Here is a 27,508-nt window from a genome sequence, read left to right as displayed (position 1 = left end):
CAATCTCTTCCTCCACGCTTTGAGAAGCTCTGAAGGCCGTCATTAGGGGTGAAATTATTTCTTATAGGGTGTATATGCTGAAGACAGCGAAGTTTGAGCAGCAGAGACTGGTGGACTCCATCCTAGAGGTGGACCACCAATACTTGCTTGATCTGACTCCGGAGCTACTGGCAAACAGGAAAAAATTACAGACGGAGTTCGAACTGACGTCCACTGGCAAAGCTGTGCGTCAGTTACAACACTCCAGGAGTACATTTTATGAGCATGGGGAGAAGGCCAGTCATCATCTAGCTCATTAATGCAAACAGCAAGCAGCCTCATCTGATATCCCTAGGATCCATAATAAGGACGGCAATCTTGTTTCCGCCCCTATCCAGGTCAACACAGCTTTTAGATCTTATTATTGTGACCTGATTAATTCAGAGCCCCCTGCAGATAAATCGATTATGGCTGACTTTTTGGATGATCTGTACATCCCTACTGTTAAAGTGGGCAAGAGCTGTGTATTGGATTCCGCATTATGCCCGGACGAGATTTAGAAATACGTGGGCTAATGCAACCTGACAAGGCCCCAGGCTCTGATGGCATCCCAGTCGAGTTTTACAAAAGATTCTCAGTAAAGCTCATGGTTGTAATATTGGATATGTTTAATGACTCACTGTTCCGGGGTTCATTACCTCCGACCCTCACTCAAACCACTATTTCTTTTCTCCTTAAGGGGCGAGGGACCCAGCCGAATGCGGCTCATACCGACCCATCTCACTTTTAAACGTGGACGGTAAGCTGCTGGCTCGATCCCGTCAGATTTCAGGGGGTTTTGTTTAGGTTTTAGTTTGTGTTTTTTAATGAGGATTTGTTTGTAACTCTTTTGACTTTGTATCCTTACATCTTCATTGGTTGATTGTTTGTTGTATTGTTATGCTATAAAACTTCAATAAATAAACTTATAAAAGGACTTCCAGTGATGGCTGGCGGGGGGCAGCTGCACACTGGAGGGCTCCTGCTCGGGAATAGAACTTTTGGGGTTTTAACCGGGGCAACGGAGGCTGAAAAAGCTGCAAGAAGGCACAGGGAGGAGAAATGTCCAAGCTTGGAAAAAAAGCGGCCATGAAAAAGGGGGTTAATGAAAGTCCGCCGGTGAGTGGAAAAGTCATTGCAGGAACTGTAAGGAAAGCGGAGGCTGAAGCACCAGGGGAGGCCGCATCGCTCACAGCAGAGGAAATGACCAAAGTGATGGTTGTGGAACTTGAAAATCAGTTCACAAAGCACATGGAAGCGATGAAGAAGGAGATGGGGGCGGTATTGAAAGTGCTGGTGGAGGAGGCGATTGCCCCGGTGAGGGTGGCGGTATCAAGCGCAGCGGCGGAGGTGCGGGAACAAGGTGAGACACCGAAGGAAGTGGAAGAGGTATTATCGCAGCACAGTGATCAACTCACCTCGATGGGGAAGGAGTTGTGGAAGGTGACAGAGACCAACAAGGGTCTGCAAGCCAAAATGGAAGACCTGGAAAACAGATCCAGGCGACAGAATCTGAGGATCGTGGGTCTGCCCGAAGGGGTGAAAGGCCCGAGGCCGATGGACTATTTTGCCACGATGTTGGTGGAGCTATTGGGGGAGGGGGACGATCCCTCTCGATACGAACTGGATCGGGCTCATCAGTCGTGGAGGCCTATACCAAAGGCAAGTGAGCTGCCAAGAGTAGTAACTGTGTGTTTCCGTAGGTACAGCGTGAAAGAGAAGGTCCTGTGCTGGGCAAAGCAGAAGCGGGTGGTGCAGTGGGCTGGAGCTGGTATACGCATATACCAGGACTTTACGGTGGAGCTGGCGAGGAGGCGGGTTGCCTTCAGCCGGGTGATGAAGGCACTGTACATCAGCAAGGTGCAGTGCGGCATAGTATATCCAGCTAAGTTGAGGGTGACTTACAAATCCAAGAACTTTTATTTTGGGACGGCGGAAGCGGCGGAGGAGTTTGAGAAGGCAGAAGGACTGTGGCAGAATTGAGAAATGGGACTGAGAGCGGTTTCGTGTACCTGCATTTGATGTAGCCTCATGTAACTTTATTTTTTCACTGCAGATTGGTGTATGTACTAAATGAGTCGACGCTGTATATTTGGACAAGGGAAGAGTTGGAACTTTCATTTGCAATGATGGTTCTTTGGGGCTTGGGTGTGTATGCTGGGGTTGTGTGCTAAAGGGGATTTCTTGGTTTTCCTGGGACCGGGCAAGGGGGAAGGAGACCTGGGCGGGCGCCTCCACGCTGGCCAGTTCAAGCCGGCCAGTGAACGGATGTGAGGTAGGGCGAGGGGCTGCGGTCATCGGAGCCTGGTAGAACAGGTTTCGGTGAGTTTAGCCGGGGTGAAAAGTTGGGGGAAGGAACCGAGGTTGGGGGGAGGAGTTTACAAGAGGAAGTGGGGGGTGTCTACAATTCATGGGTGCCATTCACGGTACTCTTTCGGGGATTGGATGGCATTGAATATTAGGGGGGAGTTGGGGGCTGGACTATATATGTCAACGGTGATCAGGGGCGATTCCTGATTAATTTTTCCTCCTTGGGAGGTTTAGTTTTATTTTATGCTTATATTGTCATGCAGGCCATGGGTGGTGGTGGGAGGATGGGATCGTTGTTGGTAGGGGGATTGACATTGTATTCGTTACTGTTTACTGTTGGTGGGGTGTAAATTCTGAAGAAAATGTGAAAATGGAGAATAAAATATAAAAAAATATATACTTATTAAAAAAAAGAGAAACATCCCGGGCAATTCCAACATAGATCAGCATGTCAGGTCTTCCACAGGGACAGGACCCATATCTCGCTCCTGATCACTCAAGTATTCAAAAGCCAATCCATTACATTTTTGGTAAATTTGTGGAAGCAATCATTAGCATACAAAAGCAATCTTTTTCACTCAACAAGCATGATTAACAATCAAAAGAACTTGTATGCTGTCAGAAGCGATCAGGAATTGAAAGTGACCACCTGGCATCTTAAGTCATCTTCAGGCATCAGGACCGCGATTCTCCGCAACCACGATTGGTGGGAGAATAGCGGGAGGTCCGCTCCCGCACCTCCCGCTATTCTCTCCCCCCACCCCCCACCCCAAAAAGGTGTGTCCGGTTTTCCAACACGCCGCTCGGCGAAACGCGGAAATGGCGGCCCGCGATTCTCCTACCCGGATGGGCCGACCGGCCTGCCGTTCCCGCCTGTTCACGACGGCGGCAACCACACCTGGTCGCTGCCGTCGTGAACATGGCGCGCCAGGTAAGTGTGGGGCCTAGGTGGGGGCGGATCGGGGATCGAGCACCACGACCGTGCTCGGGAGGGGACTGGCCCGCGATCGGTGCCCACCGATCGTCGGGCCGGCGTCTCAAGGGGACGCATTCTTTCCCCTCCGCCGCCCCGCAAGATCAAGCCGCTACGTCTTGCGGGGCGGCTGAGGGGAAAGACGGCAACTGCGCATGCACGAGCAAGGCCCGACCGCCGAGTTTCCTGGTACGGCCCGCCTATCCCCCCCGGTAGGGGAGAATAGGGGGCCGGGAGAGGCTTCCGACGCCGTCGTGAATCTCTCCAGGTTTCACGACGGCGTCGGGTTTGCGGAGAATTCCGCCCCAGGAACTTTAAATAAACATCAGAGTCTCAACTATAACTGACACTATAATGAGTTGACATGTAAACTAAGCCTCCATTTTAAAATATCGTAAAACAAAACCTAGTTCAAGAACTGTAATCAAAAGGGCTGATTTTGAAAATAAAACCAGCCTTTTTCATTTTATAGAATCTAACCTTTTTTCATTACATTTGACTGAGTATTAATATCTCTTAAATATATTCTGTTTTCAGTTTTTTGAGGGAAAAGAATTGAGACTAAAGCAGGAGTACTTCGTTGTCGCTGCCTCACTTCAAGACATTATTCGTCGTTTCAAGGCTTCTAAATTTAGTCGCAAGGATGTTAAGAATTGTTTTGATTCCTTCGCTGACAAGGTAGATGCTGGCAACACAAAACATTAACATCAGTACTGTTTTGCTTTGGAAGGGGAAAGAAGAGTGTAATGAGGGCTGGTTTAGCACAGTGGGCTAAACAGCTGGCTTGTAAAGCAGAACAAGGTCAGCAGCCCGGGTTCAATTCTTGTACCAGCCTCCCCGAACAGGTGCCGGAATGTGGCGACTGGGGGCTTTTCACAGTAAGTTCATTGAAGCCTACTTGTGGCAATAAGATTTTTTTTCCTTTTTTTTCATGGGTTAGTGCGATATCCTTTACAACTGCAATCTGGGATTAATCCAATTCATACTGATGTGATGAAAAACTATTTTAGGGCAGCATGATGGCGCAGTGGGTTAGCCCTGCTGCCTCACGGCGCCTAGGTCCCGGGTTCGATACCGGCTCTGAGTCACTGTCCGTGTGAAGTTTGCGCATTCTCCCCGTGTTTGCGTGGGTTTTGCCCCACAACCCAAAAGATGTGCAGGCTAGGTGCATTGGCCACGCTAAGAACATAGAACATAGAACGATACAGCGCAGTACAGGCCCTTCGGCCCTCGATGTTGCACCGACATGGAAAAAAAAACTAAAGGCCATCTAACCTACACTATGCCCTTATCATCCATATGCTTATCCAATAAATTTTTAAATGACCTCAATGTTGGCGAGTTCACTACTGTTGTAGGTAGGGCATTCCACGGCCTCACCACTCTTTGCGTAAAAAACCCACCTCTGACCTCTGTCCTATATCTATTACCCCTCAATTTAAGGCTATGTCCCCTCGTGCTAGCCACCTCCATCCGCGGGAGAAGGCTCTCGCTGTCCACCCTATCTAACCCTCTGATCATTTTGTATGCCTCTATTAAGTCACCTCTTAACCTTCTTCTCTCTAACGAAAACAACCTCAAGTCCATCAGCCTTTCCTCATAAGATTTTCCCTCCATACCAGGCAACATCCTGGTAAATCTCCTCTGCACCCGTTCCAAAGCTTCCACGTCCTTCCTATAATGAGGCGACCAGAACTGTACGCAATACTCCAAATGCGGCCGTACCAGAGTTTGGTACAGCTGCATCATGACCTCATGGCTCCGGAACTCAATCCCTCTACCAATAAAGGCCAACACACCATAGGCCTTCTTCACAACCCTATCAACCTGGGTGGCAACTTTCAGGGATCTATGTACATGGACACCGAGATCCCTCTGCTCATCCACACTACCAAGAATTTTACCATTAGCCAAATATTCCGCATTCCTGTTATTCTTTCCAAAGTGAATCACCTCACACTTCTCCACATTAAACTCCATTTGCCACCTCTCAGCCCAGCTCTGCAGCTTATCTATGTCCCTCTGTAACCTGCAACATCCTTCCGCACTGTCTACAACTCCACCGACTTTAGTGTCGTCTGCAAATTTACTCACCCATCCTTCTGCGCCCTCCTCTAGGTCATTTATAAAAATGACAAACAGCAACGGCCCCAGAACAGATCCTTGTGGTACGCCACTCGTAACTGAACTCCATTCTGAACATTTCCCATCAACTACCACTCTCTGTCTTCTTTCAACTAGCCAATTTCTGATCCACATCTCTAAATCACCCTCAATCCCCAGCCTCCGTATTTTCTGCAATAGCCGACCGTGGGGAACCTTATCAAACGCTTTACTGAAATCCATATACACCACATCAACTGCTCTACCCTCGTCTACCTGTTCAGTCACCTTCTCAAAGAACTCGATAAGGTTTGTGAGGCATGACCTACCCTTCACAAAACCATGCTGACTATCCCTAATCATATTATTCCTATCTAGATGATTATAAATCGTATCTTTTATAATCCTCTCCAAGACTTTACCCACCACAGACGTTAGGCTCACCGGCCTATAGTTACCGGGGTTATCTCTACTCCCCTTCTTGAACAAAGGGACCACATTTGCTATCCTCCAGTCCTCTGGCACTATTCCTGTAGCTAATGATGACCTAAAAATCAAAGCCAAAGGCTCAGCAATCTCTTCCCTGGCTTCCCAGAGAATCCTAGGATAAATCCCATCCGGCCCCGGGGACTTATCTATTTTCACCTTGTCCAGAATTGCCAACACTTCTTCCCTACGCACCTCAATGCCATCTATTCTAATAGCCTGGGTCTCAGCATTCTCCTCCACAATATTATCTTTTTCTTGAGTGAATACTGACGAAAAGTATTCATTTAGTATCTCGCTTATCTCCTCAGCCTCCACACACAACTTCCCACCACTGTCCTTGACTGGCCCTACTCTTACCCTAGTCATTCTTTTATTCCTGACATACCTATAGAAAGCTTTTGGGTTTTCCTTGATCCTACCTGCCAAAGACTTCTCATGTCCCCTCCTTGCTCGTCTCAGCTCTCTCTTTAGATCCTTCCTCGCTTCCTTGTAACTATCAAGCGCCCCAACTGAAACTTCACGCCTCATCTTCACATAGGCCTCCTTCTTCCTCTTAACAAGAGATTCCACTTCTTTGGTAAACCACGGTTCCCTCGCTCGACCCCTTCCTCCCTGCCTGACTGGTACGTACTTATCAAGAACATGCAATAGCTGTTCCTTGAACAAGCTCCACATATCCAGTGTGCCCAACCCTTGCAGCCTACTTCTCCAACCAACACATCCTAAGTCATGTCTAATGGCATCATAATTGCCCTTCCCCCAGCTATAACTCTTGCTCTGCGGGGTATACTTATCCCTTTCCATCACTAACGTAAAGGTCACCGAATTGTGGTCACTGTCTCCAAAGTGTTCACCTACCTCCAGATCTAACACCTGGCCTGGTTCATTACCCAAAACCAAATCCAAAGTGGCCTCACCTCTTGTTGGCCTGTCAACATATTGTGTCAGAAAACCCTCCTGCACACATTGTACAAAGAACGACCCATCCAATGTACTCGAACTATATCTTTTCCAGTCAATATTAGGAAAGTTAAAGTCTCCCATAACAACTACCCTGTTACTTTCGCTCTTTTCCAGAATCATCTTCGCCATCCTTTCCTCTACATCTCTAGAACTATTAGGTGGCCTATAGAAAACTCCCAACAGGGTGACCTCTCCTTTCCTGTTTCTAACCTCAGCCCATACTACCTCGGAAGAAGAGTCCCCATCTTGCATCCTTTCTACCACCGTAATACTGTCCTTGACTAGCAGCGCCACACCTCCCCCTCTTTTGCCCCCTTCTCTGACCTTACTAAAGCACCTAAACCCCGGAACCTGCAACAACCATTCCTGTCCCTGCTCTATCCATGTCTCTGAAATGGCCACAACATCGAAGTCCCAGGTACCTACCCATGCTGCCAGTTCCCCTACCTTATTTCGTATACTCCTGGCATTGAAATAGACACACTTCAAACCACAGACCTGAACACTGCCGCCCTCCTGCGAAGTCAAAACTGTGCTCCTGACCTCTCTACTCTCAATCTCTCGCACCCCAAAACTACAATCCAGGTTCCCATGCCCCTGCTGAATTAGTTTAAAACCCCCCCAAAGAGTACTAACAAATCTCCCCCCCCAGGATATTGGTGCCCCTCAGGTTCAGATGTAGACCATCCTGTCTATAGAGGTCCCACCTTCCCCAGAAAGAGCCCCAGTTATCCAGAAATCTGAATCCCTCCCGCCTGCACCATCCCTGTAGCCACGTGTTTAATTGCTGTCTCTCCCTATTCCTCATCTCACTATCACGTGGCACGGGCAACAACCCAGAGATAACAACTCTGTTTGTTCTCGCTCTGAGCTTCCATCCTAGCTCCCTAAAGGCCTGCCTGACATCCTTGTCCCCTTTCCTACCTATGTCGTTAGTGCCAATGTGGACTACGACTTGGGGCTGCTCCCCCTCCCCCTTAAGGACCCGGAAAACACGATCCGAGACATCACGTACCCTTGCACCTGGGAGGCAACATACCAAACGTGAGTCTCTCCTCGCTCCCACAAAATCTCCTATCTGTGCCCCTGACTATTGAGTCCCCAATTACTAATGTTCTACTCCTTTCCCCCCTTCCCTTCTGAGCAACAGGGACAGACTCCGTGCCAGAGGCCCGTACCCCATGGCTTACCCCTGGTAAGTCGTCCCCCCCACAAGTATCCAAAACGGTATACTTGTTACTCAGGGGAACGACCGCAGGGGGTCCCTGCACTGACTGCTTCTTCCCAGTCCCTCTTACAGTTACCCATCTATCTCCAGTCTTTGGTGTAACTACTTCCCTGAAGCTCCTATCTATGACCCCCTCTGCCTCCCGAATGATCCGAAGTTCATCCAGCTCAAGCTCCAGGTCCCTAACACGGTTTTTGAGGAGCTGGAGTTGGGTGCACTTCCCACAGATGAAATCAGCAGGGACACTGACGGCGTCCCTCACCTCAAACATTCTGCAGGAGGAGCATTGTACTGCCTTCCCTGACATCCCCTCTAGATTAAAAAAAACAAGAAAAAGAAAAAGAAAGGAAGAGCTTACCTGATATTACCTCAAACCCTGATCCCGCTGAAAGGTAAGCAAACTTAAAGGCACTCACTCACCTTCACGACAGGCCCCTGCTCCCGCTTCCCAACCACCGTGGGGTGGGGGGGTTGGTTAGAGGAGGAGGTAGGGTGGGAAACACTCACAAAGTGTTTCGGGTTTAACTGTCACTTGCCAACAGCCCCTCCACAAACCACCTTCAACTTAGGCTGACCGCACTGCACGTATGCAAATTTCCCCAGAACAGCTGATCAGTAGCTCTGCTCTGCTGCCCTCTGCTGGTTGCTTGCCTTTACTCAAACTCCTTGGGTCTTCTTCGCAGGTTCACCTTCAACTTAGGCTGACCGCACTGCACGTATGCAAATTTCCCCAGAACAGCTGATCAGTAGCTCTGCTCTGCTGCCCTCTGCTGGTTGTTAAATTGCCCCTTAATTGGAAAAATGAATTGGGTACTCTAAATTTATATTTAAAAGAAAGAAAACCTATTCTGTCTGTCAATCTTAAATGCACTAACTGAAATGAGTTTCCCTAATGCCAGTTCAGTTCTTAATGTGCACAGGTCCACAACACAAACCTGTCAGCAGAAATGTTGCACAAGAAAGGCAGTGGTCAGCAAGAATGCAAAGCACCCTCACGGCCACATAACAATGGGGAACCACCTATCTCAAGCACAAGCCCACACTTTGCCATTCCTAGTTCCTTTGATGCACTTGTTCCACATATCTGCTGTAGGGGAGTAAATGAGAGCAATGGTTAAAGCCTGGAAGTTGTAAAGTAACATTGAGGCCAGAAGACAAGGAAGTGTCTTGTGGAGTGGTGCTGTTCCTCACCTGAAATGAATCATTCCTAAGTCATTTGATCTGTATTGTACACTGGTATTTTCTGCTCACAAGAGATGAAGTGATGAGAAATAATCAATTATATGTAATTTTGTACTAATAAATCCCATTATACATATTGTAGGTGGCAATTCAGCTGAATGACACTCATCCTGCTTTGGCAATTCCTGAGTTAATGAGGATTTTAATGGACATCGAGAAGATTGGTTGGGATCAGGTTAGACCATGTATACAAGAACAACTTATTTTTAAGCATAACAACTCTGAAACACAAGATAACTGATCATGAATGGGTCTTTAAAGCACATTAAAATGCTCAACTATTTTTCAGTAGGAGTAGGAATAGTTCCATATATTTAAAATAGACTCCACAATTTCTAATTTGGTAAAAACAGCATGAACCTGACCTGTGCAGATCAGAAGACCTGTTTTGATTTTCACTCTCTCAACCAGTAGAGATGCTATCGTTGGACTCAGTGCCTCAGACTAAAAAGACCTAATGGGAAAGAGTCTTGGCTGTCTCAACTCAATATCGAGTGGTCTGGTTCCATATGACAAGAATGTCCTTACTTTGATGTGAATTGACAGTCTCATTAGAGACTGTCTCAAGTGACAGATGAAAACGCACAATAAAGTAACTACAGTTAGTGATTGCGGTTTTGGTGAAAGCATATTGAAATCTGAAATTTTTTTAAAATGTATTTTATTCCAAACTATTCAAAAATACAACAACATGAATAATCTGGGGAATATTCTCCCAAACTCACAATTTTACAGTCTGAACACTTCCCCCCCCCCCCCTCCCCCCCCCCCCCCCCCCCCCCTTCCCCGCACCCCCACGACAAACAATGCCTCAAGCATGGTCGTGAACAATCCCCACCGTGCCTCAAAGCCCTCCGCTGAATCCCTCAATTCAAACTTAATCTTGTCCAACTGGAGGAAGTCGTACAGGTCCCCTAGCCAGGCTGCCACCCCTGGCGGCGTTATTAACGGCCATTCCAGCAAAACTTTTCACTGGGCAACCAGAGAGGTGATGGCCATGACATCTTCTGCACTGTAAATTCAATGAATACATCAGCCTTCCTTCCCTCCATCAGCTCCGGCATTTCTGATACCCCAGAAATTGCCAGCATAGGGTCCGGCCCGACCTCTACCCCCACAATCTTTGTTAGCGTCCTGAGCGTACTCTAAAAAAATTTTTTAAAAAGTACCGCCACTCCACCTGGTCAAATGCCTTTCCTGCGACGTAAACACCACTACTTCTGGTGCACGTCCTCTTGACGGGGTCATGATCACATTCAGAAGTCACCTTCTATTACTGAAGGGTTGCCTGCCCTTCATGAATCCCGTTTAATCCTCTACAACCACCCTTGGAACGCAGCCTTACATCCTCCACGCCCCTAACTTAGCCAACACTTACACGTCTGTATTCAACAGTGATTATACGCCTGTATGACCCACACTCTAGCGGGTCCTTCCCTTTCTTTGGACTTAGCGTAATCATCGCCTGTGTCATTATCTCCAGCAGCACTCCTTCTCCAGTGCCTCGGTAAACGCCCCCAGTCGATGTGGTGCCAACTCCGTTGCAAACTCCTTATGAAACTCCTCCGGATAACCGTCCGGCCCCGGGGCCTTCCCCAACTTCATCCCTCTTATGCTTTCCATTACCTCTCTCAACCCTAAAGGCTCCTCTAGCGCCTGCCTCTACTTCTCATCCAGCCATAGGAATTCCAACCCATCCAAAAACCACCCCATATCCCCTTCCTCACCCACTGGATCGGCCTTGTGCAGTTTCTCATAATACTCCCTAAACCTCATTTATCCTCCCCGGTTCCGATACTACCTCCCCCTTCCCTGTTTGTACCCTCAGGGTTCTCTGGACGTGGCCTGCTGATGGGCTAGCGTGCGGCTCGCCTTCTCTCCATATTCATACTGCAACCCCCCCCCCCTCGTCCTCCGTAGCTTCTCAACAGCCTTTCCAGTCGTCAGCCATCGACTGCCCCTGTACCTTCTTTCTCTTCACCAATCCCGCCACGGTGAAGGACCTCGACTATTCCCTGTCCACCTCGACTATCTCACCCAATAATCGTTCATACTCCTCTCTCTTCCTATTTCCTTGCACCTTGAATGAGATAATCTCCCTCCGAACCGCCGCCATCACTGTGTTATGGGCTAGGGTTTAAGGAACACCAAAGTGTATCATGGACCCTTTTGAGCGCTGGAGCAGCAGACACCACTCCGGCACCGTACTAGCCCCCTATGAAGAGGTGAATACCTGGGCCTGGCGACCCGTTGATGCTGGAGTGGCTCGCGTCTCTTTTGCCGCTGGCATCAGAACTTGGCTGCGGGATCGGAGAATCCTGGCCCATGTATGTTTGACCAGTTTTTTTCCTTAAATTTCTAAACCTTTGTCTGTAGGCTTCAGGCACTAGTTCATATGCACCTAAAATGGATTTTTTCACTTCCTCATACGTCCCAGATACCTCCTCTGGTAGTGATACAAACACTTCACTAGCCCTACCTACCAGCTGTGCTTGAATCAGTAAACTCACATGTCCGGTGGCCATTTCCTTTGTTTAACCACCTTCTCAAATGAAATGAAAAAGGCTTCTACCTCCTCCTCATCAAATCTTGGCAATGCTTGGACATATTTAAATAGATCACCACCAAGCCTACAAGTATGACGCTTTTTTCTTTACCCTCATCACTATCCTCCAACTGTACGTTTCCCTTTACATCCGCCAGTTTTAACTGACTGTCATGTTTCATGGCTATTTTATGAAGTTCAAACTCTCCCTCTTCTTCCCTTTCCTTCCTTTCTCTTTCTTTTTGTTCTGCTAGAGCTATTCTTTCTTTGTTTCTTCTTACTCCTTTTCTTTTTGCCTGATATGTAGGTCCCTTTCTCTCTTTTCTTTCCTCTCTCTCTTTCTCTTTTTCCCTGATCTGTATCTCCCTTTCTCTCTTTTGCTCTTTCCTCTTTCTCTTTTTCTTTGTCCCTCATTGCGTATCCAAGCTACTTTAATTCTTTCTCATGTTCCAGTTGTTTAATCTGTAACTGAATTTTTGCCAGTTCTAATGGGGTAGAACCAGTATCGACAGTCAGAGAGATCTAGCTGTACAGGTCCATAGGTCAGCGAAAGGGGCAACACAGGTGGAGAAGGCAGTCAAGAAGGCATATGGCATTGGCCGGGGCATTGAGTATAAAAATTAGCAAGTCATGCTGCAGCTGTATAGAGCCTTAGTGCGGCCACAGTTGGAGTATAGTGTTCAATTTTTGTTGCCACACTATTAGAAAGATGTGGAGATTTTAGAGAGGGTGCAGAAGAGATTTACCAGGATGTTGCCTGGTATGGAGGGCATTAGCTATGAGAAGAGGTTGAATAAACTTGGTTTGTTCTCACTAGAACGACGGAGGTTGAGGGACGACCTGATAGAGGTCTACAAAATTATGAGGGGCATAGACAGAGTGGATAGTCAGAGGTTTTTTCCTAGGGTAGAGGGGTCAATTGCTAGGGGGCATAGGTTTAAGGTACGAGGGGCAAGGTTTAGAGGAAATGTACGAGGCTAGTTTTTTTACACAGAGGGTATTGGGTGCCTGGAACTTGTTGCCGGAGGAGGTGGTGGAAGCAGGGACGATAGTGACGTTTAAGGGGCATCTTGACAAATACATGAATAGAATGAGAATAGAGGGATACGGATCCCGGAAGTGCAGAAGATTTTAGTTTAGACGGGCAGAATGGTTGGCACAGGCTTGGAGAGCCGAAGGGCCTGTTCTTGTGCTGTACTTTTCTTTGTTCTTTGGTCATTGTCTGTATCTCAGGCAATTTTAAATGCTCTGCTAGCGCCGTACGCACCTCTTCTTTTCACATGCTGTCAGGTAACGTTAACTGCAATGGTTTTGCCAAATCTAAAAGCCTTTTTTTAGCCTCTGTTCATAAGGGAAGTTCATTCCTCCTTTCCACCACTGCACACCTCCCCCAAACCCTTTCCTCCTTGATCTGTGCAAACGGTTCCCTGTGGACCTCTCCCTCCCCCACCCAAACAAAGACACATCCAAAACCACAGGACACCCCCTCAAATAATAAATGCCACCACAGGCGGCAGGAAAAGGTGGGGGCAGTTGCCCCTTACAACCTTATTTCCCCTTAATAAATAGTCACCACAATGAAATCCCCCCCCCCACCTGAGAAGAAAGAAAAGCCCCCACCCTCCAACCCCCACAGTACTCGCATCCCCCATCCTTCGTCTCCCATCAAAGTTCAGTTCTTCCCCCAGTTTATGCTCTTTAAAAAAGTCTTTGGGCTCCTCTGAGTTTTCAAAATATTACTCACGGCCTTCAAAAGTCACCCACAGTTTTGCTGGGTACAGCATCCCAAACTTGATCTATCGTCGAGAGAGAGCCGCCTGGTCCTCTTAAACCCTGCACACTTTTTCATCGGCTCTGCTCCAACGTCCTCATAAATTCGCACCTTGTTCCCCTCCCATTCGCAGTTCCGTTTCTAACCTGGCCCACCGCAGGATCTTCACTTTGTCCTTAAACTTGTGAACCTTTACAATCACAGCCCACGGTAGCTCCCCCGTTCTTGGTTTCTGCCTTAGAGACCAGTGCGCTCTATCTACCTCTGAGTCCTTGTCCAGCACCCCCTTCGCCAACATCCTCGAGACACCCGTGGCTTCTACACCTTCAGGCAGGCCGAGTTCTACCTTCTAGATCTGTTCTCTTGTTCCTCTACCTTTGCTATCAATGACTTGCAACGGTCTCCCATGAACCCCACCTCTTCCTCCAGTGCCACCACCCGATCACTATGGTCAGATATCATCCTCTCCGTCTCCCGGATCTGCGAGCCCTATGCCTCCAAGCACTTCTCAACTCTCTCCATCGAGCCTTTCAGGGGTGCAACCGCTCCTTCAATGGCCTTTGATCGGAGTCTTCCTTCATTTCCTTTCTTTGTTGGTGGTACTCCTCTTTGATAAGCTGCATCAGCTGCTTCATCTGGGGTTTTCCAACATGCGCCGACCCTTCCCCCTCTGCCATCTTTCCAATTGTTGCTGTGCCGCAGATCCCTTCCAATTCCTTGGCCAGATGTTTAACCTTCTGGCAGGTCTGATAACCGGCAGATGTGCCACTCCCGGGGGAACTTCTCCACCACACCTTCAGCTCCACTTTCCCGTCAAAATTCTCTGTTTTTGGGTAAAAAGAACTCAAATCCACGCCTTCAAGCCGGAGCTGCCCTGTTTGCGACCACTCCATGGCCGCCACCAGAAGTTCAAAAACTGAAAATATTTGTTCAACATAAAATGTACACAGAGCAGATTAAAAATTGAAATGAACATTCCTTTTTTTTTAATAAACATTTTATTGAGGTATTTTTGGTACAGTAACAACAAAATATATGAAACCATAAACTTAGTGCCCTGATAGCCAGATATCTGACTTTGGGTGCTTTGAGTCCCTCCATGCTAATAGTATCCGTCTCTGGGCTACCAGGAAAGCAAAAGCTAGAAAGTCTGCCTCTTTCTCCTCCTGGATTCCTGGGTCTTCTGACACCCTGAAAATTGCCACCTCTGGACTCAGTGCCACCCTTGTTTTTAACACCGTGGACATGACGTCTGCAAACCCCTGCCAAAATCCCCTAAGCTTTGGACATGTCCAAAACATGTGGACATGGTTCGCCGGTCCTCCTGCACATTTTGCGCACCTGTCTTCCACCCCAAAGAATCTGCTCATCCAGGCCACTGTCATATGAGCCCGGTGAACAACCTTAAATTGTATCAGGCTGAGCCTGGCACATGTTGCGGACGCGTTGACTCTAGAAATGAACATTCTTTAAGCAGTAATAATCTGTGACCTTTTTCAGGCCTGGAAAATCACCAAGAATACATTTGCATATACTAATCACACAATTTTGCCTGAAGCCCTTGAACGTTGGCCTGTAGACCTCTTTGAGAAACTCCTACCCAGACATCTGGAGATTATCTATGAAATTAACCAGAGGCATCTACATGTAAGTGTACAATTTAGCAGCATATTTTAGGAATATTTATTATTTATTTTTTTAAACCCTATGGGAAGGGAGTATGAAATCACTTTGAGCAGTAAGTAATACAGAAGTGTAGCAAGCATTATGGTTGCACGAGATAATTTGTTGAAATGCTGATGCTGGATGTGATAGTAGGATCTGGTATCCTCCTTGACATCCGACAAGCTAAAGATAATCTTACCCTCAACAAGGCTGTGCAGCTAGCTATATTATCTGAGCCACGTGAACAGCATAGATCATAGAATTTACAGTGCAGAAGGAGGTCATTTGGTCCATCGAGTCTGCACCGGACCTTGGAAAGAGTACCCTACCCAAGCCCACACCTCCACCATATTCCCGTAACCCAGTAACCACCCCACCTTGGGCAATTTAGCATGGCCAATCCACCTAACCTGCACATCTTTGGACTGTGGGAGGAAACCGGAGCACCCAGAGGAAACCCACAAAGACACGGGGAGAGCATGCAGACTCTGCACAAACGGGGACCCAAGTCGGGAATCGAACCCGGGATCCTGGAGCTGTGAAGCAACTGTGCTAACCACTGTGCTACCGTGCTGCCCCATGGTAGGACCATCCTAAGGGAAAGAGAACACTTCATGAGGCAGAAACCAACTCTCAGTCCACCATATCAAGTCATAAAAACGCAGGGACCACCCAAGTCAGGAAAAGGAACTCCTGAACTGCCCAGCAGAGCAACCTTGCGAGTGCAGTGCGAAGCATCCTCAGAAGAAATATCAGTGTCTAGCGAGTATTGAACAACTTCCACTGCAACAGACAGAGTCACTTTGGTAAACGATGCAAGTAAACCCCAGCACCACATACATTCTAAAGACCCAGAAGATGCACAGCCATTCTTCTTGAGGGACATTAGAAAATGTGGTTCTTCATTTTAGAATGTTGATGCCCTGGTAAATGGTCATTTGACCAATTTAAAATTAGAGCACGTGCCAGTCTGACAGTCCTGCCAGATGAGGAACCATTTCTCCAAGGCCGTTGGATTTGAACAACAGACATTCCACTGTATGGAGCAGGGTGAGTTTGACTCCAGGTGCTCAGCATGATCCTGGAACCACTGAGGTATGGTGCCAAACAAATCTTTGAACTGATGTATGTTGTCCGCAATTAGCCTTTCTCTTTTCTGAGATGAGATGCCTGCATAGTAGCCCTTGATCTTATCCAGCCCGCACAAGATGTCAAAACGACCACAGTTATTAATTGACCAGAACAGTCCTCAAACGCTAAGGAGTATTCAGATTCTGATTTCACCTATGATTTTTCTTTTTTTTTGACCACATTTGCCCATCATCATTCCAGGTCCTGAAAAGACTCCAATGGTTAGACCAACCTATTGCACACACAATTACCATTGCACCTTTAGTGGTAATGGTAAGAGAAATGCATCAATAGTATGAGGAACCACTATTTCCAACTATGATGATGGTACAGTCGGTAGACGCATCTACCACTCTGCACACACAGCAACGTCCAACCAGCATGCCAAAACCACAAGGGTTGCTGGTTCCTGGTAGCAGTTGCGCACCATCAACAACAAAAAGCAGAAGTGAGCATGCTACTCGATCTTCTTCTAACTGGGACTCTCTTCCTCGGCTGTCATGCTTCCAGATGTCCTAAATGGAAAAGGAAAAAAAAACACCATCAAGTTTTTTCTTCACCCCACTAGAAAAAATCAAGAGTAACAACAGCCATACACCGGCAGACCAAACAGGTGTGGTTTAACCTCAAGCAATGGAAGTAACAGATGAAATCATTACCAAACACCAGTCCAACCTCCAAGCCAAGAACAAGCAACACCAGAACCTACCACTCTCCCGGCAGAATGGGGTGAACAAAATGTGGAAGTGTTATAAGGCCTCGAGACCAACTGAACTCGAATTTCAAGGACTTTTAAGGGGGCGGTGGGTCAGACAGGCGATGGACATAGTTGGATTAAGATGTAGATTGAGGTCAGCTCCATACCTATATTGTCTACTGTAAATTTGTACATAGTTATGAGTTGTTAATAAAGGCTTGCTGTTAACATACTCCAGACACAAAGCCATATTTCATGGTGCCTGAAGCAGGATCTTTCACTGGAGAGAATGTCTTTATGTTTTGACAATAATATAAATTCAGTACAGTACATTGTTCTTACAATGTGGGGTTTGCCAGGAGTTTTGCATTCATTGCCCATCCTTAGTTGCCCTAAAAATATGGTTGTGCATCTTCTTCTTTAATTGTGGCAATCCTTACAATATTTGTCTTCCACGATGATGTTAGGTAAGAATTCTGAAACTCTAAAGACTGTCAATCATCTAAAAGACATAAATCTGGAGTGTGATGGAATACTCTTCACTTGCCTGGATGATTACAGCTCCAACAACACTCAAGAAGCTCGATGCTATCCCGGACAAAGCAACCTACCCACCATCTTCAACTTTCACTCCTTCCATCACCAAAGCACAGTGGCAGCAGTGTGTACTATACACAAGATGCACTGGAACAACTTGCCATGCTTCCTTCAATGGAATCTGCCAAACCCAAGACCTTTACCACCTGGGAAGATAAAGGCAGGAGACGTATGGAACACCATCATTTGCAAGGTCTGTTCCAAGCCATACACCATCCTTACTTAACTATATCATCAATCCTTCACAGTCATTGGCTCATACCCTGGAACTCCCTTCCTATTAGCACTGTATGTGTACTTGCAGATAGACTACAGTAGTTCAAGGTTAAAGCTCACCACCACTTTCTTAAGGATAGGTAATAAATGCTGGGTTTGCCAGTGATGCTTGCATCCCATGAAAGAATGAAAAAACACAAGAACTCCTGTTACATTGAAAGTTGCTTGCCCAACGTATATCCTGGAGGCTGAACAGATACAAAAAATTGCAAGGGATAGACAATGGCGATTTTCTGGTTGCGTTGCATCCGGCAAATCCCGCTACGTTGGGATAAACTGAGAGAGCCCTGAAACTGAATTTGCGTCGGGCACAAACAGTGCATGATGTTCCTGAGCCCTCCCAGTACACGTAATTTGCTTATTAAAATCAAATTTAGATAGTCAGAATTGGCTTAAGCCGAATTCACACGGATCCTACAATTCTCCCACCGCAAGGTCGCTACTGGTTCTCACAAGCAGAGACCAGGGGCGCAATTCACCCAAAAAATTGCAAAGTATAATTTTGGATGGGTTTGGCGGGTTGTTTTGCATTGGCCACATTGGCAAGATTGCGGTCTGTATTCACCTGCATTTACTCCCAAAAATGAGCACCCCCCCCCCCCCCCCCCCCCCCCGGATCTTGTGCCTCAGCTGCTCAGCGCCAACGATGGGGTCGGAGAACCAGCAGCAGGGTCAGCAATGCCACCTAAGAGGCAGTAGCAGCTGCAGTGAATGTGGACAGCATGACCAGGAGGACAGTCGTCCAATGTCGGAAGAAGACCTCCAACGAGCTGCAAGGGTAAATTACCACCTTTCTCATGACACCTCAATTACTCAAACCACCCCGCCCCCAAATCCACTGGCTGACATCTTTAATTCTCCTAAAATCCGATCTTCAAGCTTGTTTTTCAGAACCCCGTAGCACCCACCATCAAAGCCCCTTCATGACTAGGCACGGTGCCCACACATGCCACCCTCTGTTGACCCCCTGACCCATCAAGCTTGCAGCTCACAATGTCCTCCTCTTGTCCCCGCAGAGAAGATAGCCCATAATAAGAGGAAAAGGGTAAAGATGGGGAGGGGGGGGGGGGGGGATGATGCCGATGCCAGAGATTCGAATCCTCACCCGCTAAGGAATGGCCCTCGAGATTGCAGAGTTCCCTGAGGAGAGAGTTGTGACAGACAGTGAGGTCAGCTTGCGGCTGAGAAGTGGATTCACTCTCCCATTATCCAAATGACCTTTCTGAAGTTGGTTGTTGATGTCCCACAAAATTATTCTTCTCTTTCACTGACCACATGTCCATTGTCTTGCAGGACCACCATCTCATGAGGCCAGTCCATCCGTAAATATTCACCCCCCCCCCCCCCCCCAAGGTCACACAAGAGAACACCATGGAGGAGAGGTCCGAGGAGAACACCAGCGGTGCACCACAGATATCCCACCCTCCAACAGCACAGAGACACACATCTGGTGGGCGACAATAGTGGAAATGCTTTGGGGGCACAATTTGTGAGCGCCACACAGTTGCTGAGTACATCGGTGGTGGTAGGGTCATGCAAGGAAGACAGCGGGCTGCTGGATCCCAGGACTCAGTCGGTCCCAGCCAGATGCCTCTGGACAAGGTTCTCCCAGAGATGATGCAGATAAGACACAGCCATGATGTTCAGGAGGGGGCGTCAGTGACATTGCAGAGCATGCAAGGCAGATTGGACGAGTCCCAAAGCCTTCAGGCGCAGGCGATAGTGCTGGCAATGCATGCCACCCTGGTCAACACTGTTAGTGTGGCGACACAGTGGAAAACCTGGAGCACGACGTCTGCGCTATGAGTGGTGGTGTCCAAGGCATGGCTCAGTCTGTGATGACCATGGCTGAGGGCCTCAACATCATGTGCCAGTTGATGAGCATGTTCCAGATGCAGGTGGACATTGCCGAGGCACTCCAGAGCGTGGCCGAGTCACTGAGGAGCATCACTGAGGGCATCAACACCATGGTCCGGACAATGGACTGGCCAGGTGACTCCGAGGCATCTGGAACTTACTCCACCTGTCCTTCTATCCCATGGAGTCATCCAGGGCTCTACGGGCACCCACCTGGAGGAGGAAACTGGAACCCAACCCGGGGCCTTGCTCCAAGAAGACTACAGTGGTCTCCAGTTCTTCTGAATCCCCTTTCCTGACACCAGCACATCTCAAGAGCAACAGGCAGAACAAGGTGGCATGGCGACGCCTGTGACACCGATAAGTTGGCTGGAGTCCTCCGGCTGCAGTTCCTGCAGAGGGCGTTCAACAAGGGCATCAAAGTACACAAGACGTAGAAAGCAGCAGTCTGTCTTCACCTCTGATATGCATCCTGGGGACACCATGAAATGTAACACTCGACCACGGAAGAACAACTAGTGTGATGAACAGTGAGTGGGCACTGGTAAGGTCACTGCCCGTAGCTTGAGGGAATGGAAATCTGTCATGTTAAAATGTTCACCATTAAAACATTTCACACCTGATAGATGTGAAATCTCTGTCATGTAAATGCTCACTGCGGGCCTGCCCGCATCTCCACCCTTGTTCCTCTTGCCCCCCCCCCCCCCCCCCCTTGACACTAGTCCAATATCAAAAGCCGTCTCCATCATCAGGATGGCTGTGAGCGTTCTGTCAGTAAAAGGCAGGAGTCAGACTTAATCAGATCCTGAGGAGCACTACAGCTTTCCTCACAGTGAGTGGTCACCGCTCCCTTGCTTGTATAGGGACCTACAGGCATATCACGATATAGTGACCCTTGGAGACTGTCCGTGTGGAGTTTGCACATTCTGTCCGTGTCTGCGTGGGTTCACCCCTACAACCCAAAGATGTGCAGGTTATGTGGATTGACCATGCTAAATTGCCCCTTAATTGGAAAAAAATAATTGGGTACTCTAAATTTATAAAAAGAAAAAAAATATATTGACCCTTGGAGGGGGAAACAGGGTGGTCGGGCAAGAGGTGGAGTGATGGTGCAGCCATCTAAGATGGACCAAAGCACCATGGGAATTATGGCCAACCCAGGACTCAGACAGATACACAGCCTATGTGTATCTAAAACACGGGTAACCAGACCTGACGGAAACCCCGCTTGTTTACATTTCAATGGCCATTTTCCCAGGACAATAGAACTCCAATCAAGCAACCAGTACAGCCGCAGACTGATCGGCACCACTCCCTTTACTCAGAAAGCATAACTGCCAAGGTCAATGACCGCTAAGGACCGGCCCAGCTACCAAGGCACCCACCCCTTTATTGGCCAAAATCACAGAGAGTGATCAGAGCCCTGTCGAGCTATTGGTTCCAAGGTTAAGGACCACCCCAAAGAGGTCAAAATCGCAGAGGGATAAAAGAGCACAGCCATGTGTTTTGTCTCTCTTGGATCCGGCCTGTGCCTACCCAATTTCAGCAGGAACAGCCAGTTAAGTTCAAGACCAATGATCGCTACCTGACGGATGAGCCCAGCAGAGACAGGACCACTTTCTTCGAACCAGCCAAGTGAAATCCAGATTAAGGCCTTTATCCATTTGCACAGTGCCGGTCGCCCTGAGGTTTAGAGGTTATTGGAGCTGATAGGTGTAGTTTAACTCATAAAAAATATTGTGTTTGCATGTTGAGATAACTCTTGTGTATGTAAATAAACCATCTTTTGAACCAACTAACTGGTTCACTAACTAATAAACCAGGTAAACAGGCGCAAAACGGCCCCTGATACCCTGTTTTTGGGGGGGGGGGGGGGGCTTGCAGCGTACAGCTCCCAGCTCGAGCTGGCGATATATATGGCCCAGAGGCTTTGCTGGCTCTGTGGATGCGCATGTGCTCGGTGGCGGCCACGCCATGCTTCATGGCGGATGCCACTCACGGACCCAGCCCGCAAAAATAGTCCCCCCATTCAGCCAGCTCGAGAGACCCAGACCACCCCATCACAGTGCCCCCTGCCCCGAATAATGCTCCCCTGCCCGCGGATCATCCCTCCCCTGACTGTGGCGGCGCTGGATTGAGTCCACAGCCGCCACGCTGAGTTCCCGATGGGTGAGACCATGAGAGTTCCACGCCGTCGGGATCTCGGCCGGTCGGGGCGGAGCATCGTGGGGCGGGCCTCAGCCAACGTAAGGAGGGCATGGTTACAGCGTGCGGCGTACTCCTAGATTATGCCTCTTCTCAGGGGGTGGGCATCGCAAAAGCGGTGCCCCCCCCCCCCCCCCCCAACCCCGATTTTGTCATCATCGGGGATTCTCTGCCTCGTCGCCGAACATGATTTCAGCATCGGGGATCGGAGAATCTAGCCCAAGGTTTCGCCTCGTCTCTGTCTTCAAAGGGTGACCTCTTATTTTTAAACTCTGTCCCCGAGTTTTAGTCTCCCTCACAAAGAAAACGTCCTCCGGTATCCACCCTATCAAGTTCCCTCAGGATCTTATCTATTTCCATCAGATAACCTCTCATTCTTCTAAATGGCCTAACCTGCTCAACCTTTCTTCATAAGACAACCCCTTCATGCCAGGAATGAGTCCAGTGAACCTCTGAACTGCTTCTAAAGCAATGCATTTTTTATTACACGAGTCTGTAATAATCTTTCCAGTTTATTTCTTTTGTTCCTGTTTCTTTTATGTTATTTTATTATTTTGTTCTAGATCTCTCTGTACTACCAATCATTCTCTATTTAAATAATTTTCTTCCTGCCAAAGATAAACAAATGCATATTTACCCACATTATACTACATCTTTCAATTTTTTTCACTCACTTAAGCTGTCTATATTCCTTTGGAAACTCTCTACCTCCTCTTGGCATCAATCTTGGTGTCATTGGCAAATTTAGCTACGATACATTCATTCTCTTCACCTTGGTCACTATGTCATCTGCCTCATCCTCCTATTTCTGTACTCATTAACATGTGGCACCAAACATAATCCAGAGATTATTACCGGAGGTCCTGCTTGCTGGTTTCTTTCCTAGCATCTTATGTTCTGCCTGCAGGATCTCATCCCTTTTGTTTTAACCTTTATTGTTTATTATGCTAATGGTAGTCTCTTCCATTGGGGTGAGTGCATGCATTTTCGTGGTCTTGCATTCCCTCATCTGTTGTGTGCTGGCTTCTTCAAGAATAGTGATAATGGGTTAGATTGTGCTGTGCTTAAGAATTTAAGGCAATATACAGGATGGCAGGAAGAATCAGCCGATGTGGGTAAGAGAGAGGAGGTGAGGACAGTAGAAGGATTGCTCAAGTACAAGCAGGAGGTGCAGTGATGTCCTGTTGTGATGAGAAGCAGGGGAGGGATGTTTTCATAATGTTGGAGCTCAGGTAGGACAATGCAGTGTGAGGGGAGATGATATGAAGAAGTGACCAATGCAATGCCCTGAATGGTCACTCATTAATTTAATATTGGGATTCTGGAACAGGCATTAAATCCATCATTCACACATACAAGGATTGGGATCTGAATAGCCACATATGCCAACAGATCAAGCCCGTACCCCTGGCATGATTAGTCATAACATATTGTCCTTACCCATTTTAGTCCCATAAACAGGTGCAATGAGGTCAAATTTCGTTCATTTGCTTTAATTAAATGTCCTTTCATTTAAAAAAAACACTGCAGTTATTTAGAATGGATTGGTCAATCATTTTCATCCATTTGAACAGAATGATTCTCTCAATCACAGACATTGTCATATTGCAACTTAATGTGTCTACTTTTTAAAATATTGTATTCTTACAATTGCTCTTTTCCACAGAAAATTAGAAGTTTATATCCCGGAGATGACCAACGTTTAAGACGAATGTCTCTTGTAGAAGAGGATGGAGAAAAGAAGATAAATATGGCACACCTGTGCATTGTTGGTTCTCATGCAGTGAATGGTGTAGCCAAGATTCATTCCAAGATCATCAAAGAGCAGGTGTAAGGATATGCTTTTTCAATATTCAATAGCCAATTGATCATTTTGAATGACTGTTGCCAACTTTTATGTTACTGTTCTTGTTTGCAAGAGATTGTTTGAAATACCATTCTTACATGATAAATGTTGATAGAAAAATGCATCTAAAATCATGACACAGAAATTAAGGGGCTGAATTTCTAGATCTTCCCGTGATGGAAATGGAGCAATGGTGCCCCAAAAGTCCTTATTACAGGTGCAGTGGTTAGCCTTGCAGCCACACAGCGCTGAGGTTCCAGGTTCGATCCCGGCTCTGGGTCACTGTCAGTGTGGAGTTTGCACATTCTCCCCGTGATTGCGTGCAGGCTAGGTGGATTGGCCACACTAAATTGCCCCTTTATTGGAAAAAAATTATTTGGGTTCACTAAATTTATTTTAAATAAAGTACTTACTACCCCATTCCTGCTGACACTGCAGCCAGGATAATCCTCCTATGGCCTGGTGGGTAGTTGGAGCACCCCAACTCCACTGACTCAGGGGCTATATTCTCCATCGTCTGCCACAACAGCAGGGTCCATGATGCGGCGGAGAATCAGGCATCTGGGAATAACCAAGCGCCGATCTGATCACCATGCTCCGGCCTCCAGCTGGCTTCAGGTTCAGGGTTCGCACCTACTTGCGTCCACTTTGCGGGCCGAGCACCAGATTCTCTGGTCCTCCGTGCCGGGAATCACGTGGGCGCAGAATACAACTATCATCAAACATGAACCTGATGTGATGGACCTCGCAGTGGGCCAAGAGGGGAACTCCTCAAGGGAGTCGGCCCCAAAGTTCATCCAAGGCCCACACTGCCCACAATACATGCCCTGCGCACCCCTCCCCTACTAGATGACTGCGCCACCCCAGGGACCTTCTAACTGGAGAAACCCTCTAAAAAGGGAGACCCCTCCAGAGACCCCTTAACTAAAGGAAGCCTTCACAGAGACCTCCTAACTAGAGGGGCCTCACCCAAAGACCCCCTAAATAGGGAGACTCCAGAGGGACCCCTAACTAAAGAAACCTGCCGTAGTGGTCCACAGGGACCTCCTAACTAGAGAGACCCCCCCACAAATTCCCTGGAAAAGAGTCCTCTGTCTGGAAGCTAGAGAGCAGTCCAGACAGGGACATTGAAAAAAAGTAGAGTTGTAACACTTAACCTGGAAGTGCCACTTGTCCATTCCTGGAAAGAGAACAGCTGTGACCTGTGATTACACCCCTCAGATCCATTAGCTGCAAGCCATAAGTGTCTGTTATTGACAGCTTCCACAAGCCAGCTATGAACCTTGCTTCATTCATCTTTCTCATTGATGAGTAAGGGCAGCACGCAGCACTGTGGGTAGCACTGTTGTTTCACAGCACCAGGATCCCAAGTTCGATTCCCGGTTTGGGTCACTGTGCGGAGTCTACACGTTCTCCCTGTGTCTGCGTGGGTTTCCTCCAGGTGCTCCGGTTTCCTCCAACAAGTCCCGAAAGACGTGCTGTTAGGTAACTTGGACATTCTGAATTCTCCCTCTGTGTACCCGGACAGACGCCGGAATGTGGCAATGAGAGGGTTTTTTCACAGTAACTTAATTGCAGTGTTAATGTAAGCCTACTTGTGACAATAAAGATTATTATTATTAGTAAGTCTAAGTACGTCTAAGGGGGCAGCACGGTAGCATGGTGGTTAGCATAAATGCTTCACAGCTCCAGGGTCCCAGGTTCGATTCCCGGCTGGGTCACTGTCTGTGCGGAGTCTGCACGTCCTCCCCGTGTGTGCGTGGGTTTACTCCGGGTGCTCCGGTTTCCTCCCACAGCCCAAAGATGTGCGGGTTAGGTGGATTGGCCATGCTAAATTGCCCGTAGTGTCCTAAAAAGTAAGGTTAAGGGGGGGGGGGGGGGGGGGGGGGGGGGTTGTTGGGTTACGGGTATAGGGTGGATACGTCTGTTTGAGGAGGGTGATCATTGCTCGGCACAACATCGAGGGCCGAAGGACCTGTTCTGTGCTGTACTGTTCTATGTCTATGCTATAACCACAATGTTTACAAACATCAACCAAATCAAAGAGTGTTAAGTGCATTCCAACCACATCCCTTCACAGTTGAGTGATTTTGAAGTTCTAAGCTGGAAATTGACAGCACTTAACTCTTTGATGTGGTTGATGTTTGTAAACATTGTGGTTTCAGCACTTCGATTTACTCATCCATCGTGCAGTAATCAAACCGTCCCTTTTAATATCCATTCCAGCATTTGAGGAACTTTTACTGGGGCCTAATTGTTTGTGCGGGACCGATGACTGAAAACAAAAGTGGGAATCAGTATCTGTTGACCATAATGGAGATAACCAAATTTTTTACTAGATTTGGGCTACCGAAAGAAATTCAATCAGATCAGGGATCCAATTTCATGTTGAAGTTATAGCTTAGGAATAAAGCAATTTATCTTAACGGTATATCATCCTGAATCATAAGGGACACTAGGATGATGTCATCACACTCTAAAAACCACGTTGAGGGCCTATAGTCAGTATTATCCAGAGGATTGGGATAAAGGAATTACATTTGTACTATTTGCAATTAGGGATACGCCTAATGAATCAACTAAATTCAGTCCATTTGAATTGATTTTTGGTCATGAGGTGAGAGGATCACTTAAATTGATCAGAGAAATTGCTGAGACAGGGGTCAGAGACTATGTTGTTGGATTATGTGTCACCCTTTAGGGAGAGATTAACTACGGCTGTTGAGTTGGCTAGAAAGCATTTAAAATTGTCAAACCATGTGATGAAGAAAGAGGCGGATAAGAAATCAAAAATTCATAATTTTGTTATTGGAGAGAAAGTACTAGTATTGTTACCAATGGTAGGTGAACCATTTAAAGCAAGATTTAGTGGATCTTATCAGATTGAAAGGAAATTGTGTGAGGTGAATTATTTGATAAGAACCCGAGCCAGAAGAAAAACTCATAGCGCGTGTCACGTTAAAATGCTCAAAAGTTATTTTTATAAAGAAGCAAAGGAATTATCATAGAATTTACAGTGCAGAAGGAGGCCATTCGGCCCATCGAGTCTGCACCGGCTCTTGGAAAGAGCACCCTACCCAAGGTCAACACCTCCACCCTATCCCCATAACCCAGTAACCCCACCCAACACTAAGGGCAATTTTGGACACTAAGGGCAATTTAACATGGCCAATCCATCTAACCTGCACATCTTTGGACTGTGGGAGGAAACCGGAGCACCTGGAGGAAACCCATGCACACACAGGGAGGATGTGCAGACACCGCACAGACAGTGAGAAAGTGTAAGTCATTTTAACTCGGGTAGAAGAGATAAATCTGGATGATTCTGAATTTGACATTCCTCACATTAAATTGAATCATGAGGAAGTATTAAAAATTGTAATACATAGGGCAGCATGGTGGCGCAGTGGATTAGCCCTGCTGCCTCACAGCGCCGAGGTCCCAGGTTCAATCCTGGCTCTGGGTCACTGTCCGTGTGGAGTTTTCACATTCTCCCCGTGTTTGCATGGGTTTCGCCCCCACAACCCAAAGATGTCCAGGCTAGGTAGATTGGACACACTAAATTGCCCCTTAATTGGGTACTCAAAATTTA

General features: G+C 47.4%; 1 protein-coding gene across 6 annotated transcripts in view; it reads left to right on the top strand.

Moving 5' to 3' along the window:
• The window catches only part of pygl (phosphorylase, glycogen, liver), a 219,914-nt gene that overhangs the window by 112,839 nt on the left and 79,567 nt on the right, over nucleotides 1–27,508 (top strand). For all 6 annotated transcript variants that reach the window (XR_005458132.1, XM_038778436.1, XM_038778465.1 and 3 more), the window contains exons 8-11: nucleotides 3,839–3,979; nucleotides 9,409–9,501; nucleotides 15,143–15,289; nucleotides 23,737–23,900. Coding sequence is in view for 5 of the 6 variants with exons in the window: in XM_038778436.1 (XP_038634364.1) it covers nucleotides 3,839–3,979; nucleotides 9,409–9,501; nucleotides 15,143–15,289; nucleotides 23,737–23,900 (545 nt within the window). In the remaining variant the exon portion in view is untranslated. The remainder of the gene's footprint in view (nucleotides 1–3,838; nucleotides 3,980–9,408; nucleotides 9,502–15,142; nucleotides 15,290–23,736; nucleotides 23,901–27,508) is intronic.

Source organism: Scyliorhinus canicula, chromosome 2 (assembly GCF_902713615.1).
Source record: "Scyliorhinus canicula chromosome 2, sScyCan1.1, whole genome shotgun sequence".
NCBI classification, from domain to species: Eukaryota; Metazoa; Chordata; class Chondrichthyes; order Carcharhiniformes; family Scyliorhinidae; genus Scyliorhinus; species Scyliorhinus canicula.
Note: the sequence above shows the minus strand (reverse complement) of the source record. Positions and strands in the feature narration are given on the sequence as shown.